At 49.9% G+C, this 8,000-nt stretch overlaps 1 protein-coding gene and 1 long non-coding RNA gene across 2 annotated transcripts; both read right to left on the bottom strand.

The window, feature by feature from the left end:
- Positions 1-383: 383 nt before the first annotated feature.
- On the bottom strand, positions 384-3,485 carry LOC109884045 (uncharacterized). Its single transcript, XR_002254281.2, has 3 exons — positions 3,322-3,485; positions 2,568-2,682; positions 384-522 (listed from the first exon to the last, which is right to left on the bottom strand). It is a non-coding gene; the product is annotated as an uncharacterized LOC109884045 (long non-coding RNA).
- Positions 3,486-5,790: 2,305 nt separating this feature from the next.
- LOC116354059 (proline-rich extensin-like protein EPR1) lies at positions 5,791-7,789 on the bottom strand. The gene is made up of 2 exons (XM_031793072.1): positions 6,722-7,789; positions 5,791-6,414 (listed from the first exon to the last, which is right to left on the bottom strand). The coding sequence occupies exons 1-2, from the start codon at positions 7,787-7,789 to the stop codon at positions 5,791-5,793; spliced, it is 1,692 nt and encodes a 563-aa protein (XP_031648932.1).
- Positions 7,790-8,000: the final 211 nt, after the last annotated feature.

Genomic DNA, 8,000 nt, shown 5'->3' on the forward strand with positions numbered 1-8,000 from the left:
CTTGGGAGAAGGAGGACTGAAGGAAAGGACTTGGGAGAAGGAGGACTGAAGGAAAGGACTTGGGAGAAGGAGGACTGAAGGAAAGGACTTGGGAGAAGGAGGACTGAAGGAAAGGACTTGGGAGAAGGAGGACTGAAGGAAAGGACTTGGGAGAAGGAGGACTGAAGGAAAGGACTTGGGAGAAGGAGGACTGAAGGAAAGGACTTGGGAGAAGGAGGACTGAAGGAAAGGACTTGGGAGAAGGAGGACTGAAGGAAAGGACTTGGGAGAAGGAGGACTGGAGGAAAGGACTTGGGAGAAGGAGGACTGGAGGAAAGGACTTGGGAGGAGGAGGACTGAAGGAAAGGACTTGGGAGGAGGAGGACTGAAGGAAAGGACTTGGGAGGAGGAGGACTGAAGGAAAGGACTTGGGAGAAGGAGGACTGAAGGAAAGGACTTGGGAGAAGGAGAAGACAATGTGACCAGACTCTCTCTTCTGTCTTCAATCTTCGCGCTTCGTAAGTTGATCTAAGGCGACAGGTTCTGAAAAGATGGATGATCAATATTTGATTATTAAGGAAAAGTGCCAGTTGACAGTTAGGTAGTTGGAGTTTTAAATATCCCGATATTTTGGCTGGAAAGCTGGACAGTTTGAAATGTCTCGTATGGCAGTTAGCATTCATCAGTTTGAAATGTCCTCGTCCACAACTTGTGCCACTCTCACTCTTTGGGGTAAGGCATAGGTACTGTCCCACCGTGTAAATTCATCACCACATTGACTTCTTGCGAAAGGCTTAGCTGGCTGACTCATTCAGTGCTAACGTAATGTTAGCAGGCTGGTAGTGGGGCTAACGTTAGCAGGATAGTAGGGCTAACGTTAGCAGGACAGTGGGGCTAACGTTAGCAGGACAGTGGGGCTAACGTTAGCAGGATAGTAGGGCTAACGTTAGCAGGATAGTAGGGCTAACGTTAGCAGGATAGTAGGGCTAACGTTAGCAGGACAGTGGGGCTAACGTTAGCAGGACAGTGGGGCTAACGTTAGCAGGACAGTGGGGCTAACGTTAGCAGGACAGTGGGGCTAACGTTAGCAGGACAGTGGGGCTAACGTTAGCAGGACAGTGGGGCTAACGTTAGCAGGACAGTGGGGCTAACGTTAGCAGACTAGTTGGCTACCAACCTTGCAAATTGATTTGTAACAATACATTCATGAAATATTTGCATGTAAGTTTGGTGAAAATGAAATTGAAACCATTAGTCATGGGTGCAAACGATTTTGGTTCAATTTGAAGTTCCGCATCGGAAGTTATTTTTGTTGGAGATTACATTATAGGGAATAGCTTGGTTTACAGCATCCTACTTACAGTTGAAGTCAGAAATTTACATACATCTTAGCCAAATATATTTAAACTCAGTTTTTCACAATTCCTGACATTTAATCCCAGTAAAAATTCCCTGTTTTAGGTCAGTTAGGATCACCACTTTATTTTAAGAATGTGAAATGTCAGAATAATAGTAGATAAATAATTCTATTTCAGCTTTTATTTCTTTCATCACATTCCCAGTGGGTCAGAAGTTTACATACACTCAATTAGTATTTGGTAGCATTTCCTTTAATTTTGGTCAAACGTTTTGGGTAGCCTTCCACAACCTTCCCACAATAAATTGGGTGAATTTTGTCCCATTCCTGCTGACAGAGCTGGTCTAACGGAGTCAGGTTTGTAGGCCTCCTTGCTCACACACACACACTTTTTCAGTTCTGCCCACAAATGTTCTATAGGATTGAGGTTAGGGCTTTGTGATGGCCACTCCAATACCTTGACTTTGTTGTCCTTAAGCCATTTTGCCACAACATGGAAGTATGCTTAGGGTCATTGTTCATTTGGAAGACCCATTTTCGACCAAGCTTTAACTTCCTGACTGATGTCTTGAGATGCTGCTTCAATATATCCATCTAATTTTCCAATCTCATGATGCCATCTATTTTGTGAAGTACACCAGTCCCTCCTGCAGCTGAGGTCTTGGCTGATTTCTTTTGATTTTCCCATGATGTCAAGAAAAGAGGCACTGAGTTTGAAGGTTGGCATTGAAATACATCCACAGGTACACCTCCAAATGACTCAAATGATGTCAATTGGCCTATCAGAAGCTTCTAAAGCCATGACATCATTTTCTGGTATTTTCCAAGCTGTTTATTAAATGCACAGTCAACTTAGTGTATGTAAACTTCTGACCCACTGGAATTGTGATTCAGTGAATTATAAGTGAAATAATCTGTCTGCAAACAATTGTTGGAAAAGTTACTTGTGTCATGCACAAAGTAGATGTCATAACAGATTTGTGAAAAGTATAGTTTGTTAACAAGAAATGTGTGGAGTGGTTGAAAAACGAGTTTTAATGACTCAACCTAAGTGTATGTAAACTTCAGACTTCAACTGTAGTACATCTCACACACACACAAAAAAATCCAACATGACTGATCAGTTGTATGTAATAACTCCAGAATAGAAACGTGAGGTTTAATTGCATTGGGACTTTTGATGCTTATACTAATGCAAATCCATATGTGGTAATGTTTTCTACCTACATACCGTTTAAGACAGTTGTTGGGCGAAACTGTCACTGGTTGACTTCTGTTTTCGTTCTTTGCTGGTTCCTCTTTATTTTCCATCAATGGATGTTTGTTGTGGTGATGCCAAATCCACTCTATTTCGTTCAAACATACACACATCGCATTAACATCTGTAGTTGTCCCTTATAAGCCTTATCACAATAAAACAAATAGTTGATATGTATCTGTGGTTACCTGCAGTAGCTAATACAACACTTAACTGTCACGGGTCTCAATTTCCTTGGTTTCAGCTTTCTGAATTTAACCGACGTGTTGCTAGCCTCCACAACGACCACCTTATCTAGCCTACTGTAGCCAAACGCAGTAGGTACCAAACATATGATACAGTAGGGTTAGACGGATCGTTAAAAAGAAACGAAACGGATTTTGTCTGTAACATCCATTGCTTCTACCGGCGCTTCTGCCAGCTGGCGGCTCACGAGTGACAACGTCTGATCATTCATTCTATGATAACGCTGCAGGCAGACGTGGCATACACGAAAAACGGATGTCAATTACATTAATTAATGAGTTAATCTATCAACTCATTCATTAATTTATTCTGTTCACCGGCGACGCTCAGTCAAAACCGTTTCGATTCTAAAGCTTTACAAACCCCATCGTCAAAATCCGGTGGGCTACGCGAGCCTCGTTCAAGGATCCCGTGGAACCAACACCGGATCAAGCGTTGATGCCATGCATCTGTATTCTACCCGGGCCGATGAAATATTTACCTCCGTTCTGGTGGTCTACAGCGGCGTCTCCCACTGTTTCTGCCCGGCCTGGGTGCCTGTCTTTATGCTTGAATCCTGCCACACGACTGGGCTGTCACATTTCTGCTTCTCTCGCTCTACTGTCACAGGAAAACACTTTACGCGCATAGCATCGGAGGCGATTTGATTGAATCAGGTGGGTGGGAGGGGAGGAAGAGAGCGATAAGAGGGCAGAGGAAGGAGGGTGATTTTGCGTAAAAACAGCCCTTAGACCCCCTGGGCCTTATTGATTAAGTGTGGCCTACATAGGACAACTTGTATGAATAACCTTTAGGCTACTCATTATCCAGTATGGTAAAAGGCTTTACCTCTTAACTTGTTGTTTGTTTTTTGACATCAACGTTTCGTCAAACCTTTCCAGACTGTTAAAGTCCATATTGTATTACGATAGTACTGTATCGTGTTACCTGTTCCCATCTGCAATCTGAACCTAAAATCAATGACTCCCTTGATCAGCACACACACATACCAGATACACACACATCTCACTCTCTCTCACTCTCTCTCTCCCCTGCTCCGTCTCTCTCTCTCTCTCTCTCTCTCTCCTTCTCCATCTCTCTCTCTCTCACTCTCTCTCTCCTTCTCCATCTCTCTCTCTCTCACTCTCTCTCTCCTTCTCCATCTCTCTCTCTCACTCTCTCTCTCCTTCTCCATCTCTCTCTCTCACTCTCTCTCTCCTTCTCCATCTCTCTCTCTCTCTCTCTCTCTCTCTCTCTCTCTCTCTCTCTCTCCTTCTCCATCTCTCTCTTGCTCTCTCCCCTTCTCAGTCTCTCTCTCTCTCCCCTTCTCAGTCTCTCTCTCTCCCCTTCTCCGTCTCTCTCTCTTTCTCCGTCTCTCTCTCTCTCCTCTCTCTCTCTCTCTCTCTCTCTCTCTCTCCGTCTCTCTCTCTCTCCGTCTCTCTCTCTCTCTCTCTGTCTCTCTCTCTCTCTCTCTCCCCTTCTCTCTCTCTCTCTCCCCTTCTCTCTCTCTCTCTCTGTCTCCATCTCTCTCTCTCTCTCCATCTCTCACTCTCTCCCCTTCTCAGTCTCTCTCGCTCTCTCTCTCTCTCTCTCTCTCTGTCTCTCTCTCTCTCTCTGTCTCTCTCTCTGTCTCTCTCTCTCCCCTTCTCAGTCTCTCTCTCTCTCTCTCTCTCTCTCTCCTTCTCCATCTCTCACTCTCTCCCCTTCTCAGTCTCTCTCTCTCTCCCCTTCTCCGTCTCTCTATGTCCCTGGCACCAATGGTAGATATACTGTAGGCTACACACCGTTGTGAGTCATCTGTCTTCAAATTGATACTGGTATGCTAGTTCCTTTCTTCCAGTGGTTGCCCCTGACAACGTGGACCTAGTGGATTTGGGACATGGTAGCACAATCACCTCTGACAGGCCCTTAATAACGTGAAAACAGGGACATAGTGGAGCTGGGACATGGTAGTATAGTCAGCTGTGACAGTAAGACAAAAAGGAGGTTGGTTCTCTCTCTCTCTCTTTCTTTTAGCCTTTTAGGTCTTTCTTGTTTCCCGAAACAGAGGTAAGGAGCTAAGGAGGTAAGGAGTTGACAAAGATCTGAAAATAGGATACCTAGGTCACACAGAAACTCACACACAAGCACACACCAGATTGGAAATGATTGACGATAATGTTTTAACATCGTGTGGCTCTTTGCTGCCCTCTAGTGTTGATGGTCTGTTGTACATTTACGGTATAGTTTACTATATATTGACTGTACATTTACTGCCTCATTGAACATATTGGAAATACTGCCTATGACTTTAATTGTGTGTATGTGTGTGTTTTCTTACTCAGTCGGTGGTCTCAACTTACTGTTGTGAGTTGGAATAGTAGAAAACACAAGGTGTCATTTCTAAATTTGGTTACTCATCAACCGTTTTCTCCCGTTATGTCAGTCACTGATAGTCACTCAATTAGCCACGTCAGCTGCATTGTTTTTACATTGCTCTAAGTTAGTCTAGTGGCCAGCTATCTAAACTTGTAGTAATCATGATTGAATTAGCTCCCGGCGGCCCCCATTGATTTCGCTGATCGTTGACACTCAGATATCAAATGAAAAACTTCAAACAGCTCACTTTGTTCTCCACTCCCTGGCAAAATGAGTAGAATGAGGGGTTGGTGACGGAGGATAGTTGGTGGGGTTGGTGATGGAGGCCAGTTGGTGGGGTTGGTGACGGAGGCCTGTTGGTGGGGTTGGTGACGGAGGCCTGTTGGTGGGGTTGGTGACGTAGGCCTGTTGGTGGGGTTGGTGACGGGGGCCAGTTGGTGGGGTTGGTGACGGGGGCTGGGTGGTGTTTTTTTTATACAGGGGCCAGTTGTTGGGGTTGGTGACGGGGGCCGGTTGGTGGGGTTGATGGCGGGGGCCGGTTGGTGGGGTTTGTGATGGGGGCCAGTTGGTGGGGTTTGTGACGGGGGTCAGTTGGTGGGGTTGGTGACGGGGGTCAGTTGGTGGGGTTTGTGACGGAGGCCAGTTGGTGGGGTTTGTGACGGAGGCCAGTTGGTGTGGTTGGTGATGGGGGCCAGTTGGTGGGGTTTGTGACGGGGGCCAGTTGGTGGGGTTGGTGATGGGGGCCGGTTGGTGGGGTTTGTGATGGGGGCCAGTTGGTGGGGTTTGTGACGGGGGTCAGTTGGTGGGGTTGGTGACGGGGGTCAGTTGGTGGGGTTTGTGACGGAGGCCAGTTGGTGGGGTTTGTGACGGAGGCCAGTTGGTGTGGTTGGTGATGGGGGCCAGTTGGTGGGGTTTGTGACGGGGGCCAGTTGGTGGGGTTGGTGATGGGGGCCGGTTGGTGGGGTTTGTGACGGGGGCTGGTTGGTGGGGTTGGTGACGGGGGCCAGTTGGTGGTGTTGGTGACGGGGGCCAGTTGGTGGTGTTTGTTCCGGGGGCCTGTTGGTGGGGTTGGTGATGGGGGCCAGTTGGTGGGGTTTGTGACGGGGGCCGGTTGGTGGGGTTGGTGATGGGGGCTGGTTGGTGGGGTTTGTGACGGGGGCCGGTTGGTGGAGTTGGTGATGGGGGCCAGTTGGTGGTGTTGGTGACGGGGGCCAGTTGGTGGGGTTTGTGACGGGGGCTGGTTGGTGGGGTTTGTGACGGAGGCCAGTTGGTGGGGTTTTACACAGGGGCCAGTTGGTGGGGTTTTTCACAGGGGCCAGTTGGTGGGGTTGGTGAAGGAGGCCAGTTGGTGGGGTTTGTGAAGGAGGCCAGTTGGTGGGGTTTGTGACGGAGGCCAGTTGGTGTTTTTTTTTACAGGGGCCAGTTGTTGGGATTGGTGACGGGGGCCAGTTGGTGGGGTTGATGACGGGGGCCGGTTGGTGGGGTTTGTGACGGGGGCCAGTTGGTGGGGTTTGTGACGGGGGTCAGTTGGTGGGGTTGGTGACGGGGGCCAGTTGGTGGGGTTGGTGACGGGGGCTGGGTGGTGTTTTTTTTATACAGGGGCCAGTTGTTGGGGTTGGTGACGGGGGCCGGTTGGTGGGGTTGATGACGGGGGCCGGTTGGTGGGGTTTGTGACGGGGGCCAGTTGGTGGGGTTTGTGACGGGGTCAGTTGGTGGGGTTGGTAACGGGGGTCAGTTGGTGGGGTTTGTGACGGAGGCCAGTTGGTGGGGTTTGTGACGGAGGCCAGTTTGTGGGGTTTGTGACTGGGGCCAGTTGGTGGGGTTGGTGACGGGGGCCAGTTGGTGGGGTTTGTGACGGGGACCAGTTGGTGGGGTTGGTGATGGGGGCCAGTTGGTGGGGTTGGTGATGGGGGCCAGTTGGTGGGGTTTGGTGACGGGGGCCGGTTGGTGGGGTTGGTGACGGGGGCCAGTTGGTGGTGTTGGTGACGGGGGCCAGTTGGTGGTGTTTGTTCCGGGGGCCTGTTGGTGGGGTTGGTGATGGGGGCCAGTTGGTGGGGTTTGTGACGGGGGCCGGTTGGTGGGGTTGGAGACGGGGGCCGGTTGGTGGGGTTTGTGACGGGGGCCGGTTGGTGGAGTTGGTGATGGGGGCCAGTTGGTGGTGTTGGTGATGGGGGCCAGTTGGTGGTGTTTGTTCCGGGGGCCTGTTGGTGGGGTTTGTGACGGGGGCTGGTTGGTGGGGTTTGTAACGGGGGCCTGTTGGTGGGGTTTGTGACAGGGGGCAGTTGGTGGTGTTGGTGACGGGGGCCTGTTGGTGGGGTTGGTGACGGGGGCTGGGTGGTGACGGCAGCCAGTTGGTGGTGTTTGTTCCGGGGGCCAGTTGGTGGTGTTTGTTCCGGGGGCCTGTTGGTGGGGTTTGTGACGGGGGCCAGTTGGTGGGGTTGGTGACGGGGGCCAGTTGGTGGTGTTGGTGACAGGCGTTGGTGATGGGGGCCAGTTGGTGGGGTTTGTGACGGGGGCCATTTGGTGGGGTTGATGACGAAGGCCAGTTGGTGGTGTTGGTGACATGCGTTGGTGACGGGGGCCTGTTGGTTCGGGTTGGTGACAGAGAACATCCCTGGTCATCCCTACTGTCTCTGATCTGGAGGACTCACGAAACAGAGAACATCCCTGGTCATCCCTACTGTCTCTGATCTGGAGGACTCACTAAACAGAGAACATCCCTGGTCATCCCTACTGTCTCTGATCTGGAGGACTCACTAAACAGAGAACATCCCTGGTCATCACTACTGTCTGTGATCTGGAGGACTCACTAAACAGAGAACA

This window comes from Oncorhynchus kisutch, linkage group LG16 (assembly GCF_002021735.2).
Source record: "Oncorhynchus kisutch isolate 150728-3 linkage group LG16, Okis_V2, whole genome shotgun sequence".
Lineage (NCBI taxonomy): Eukaryota > Metazoa > Chordata > Actinopteri > Salmoniformes > Salmonidae > Oncorhynchus > Oncorhynchus kisutch.

What these genes read in the sequence shown, in the direction of transcription:
- LOC116354059 (XM_031793072.1), bottom strand. Translation starts at nt 7,789, where the DNA reads ATGTTCTCTGTCACCAACCCGAACCAACAGGCCCCCGTCACCAACGCA. An exon ending in AACCCCACCAACTGGCCCCC is followed by an intron (nt 6,415 to 6,721) that starts GTCACCAACCCC and finishes CCCACCAACCAG; the next exon opens with CCCCCGTCACAAACCCCACC.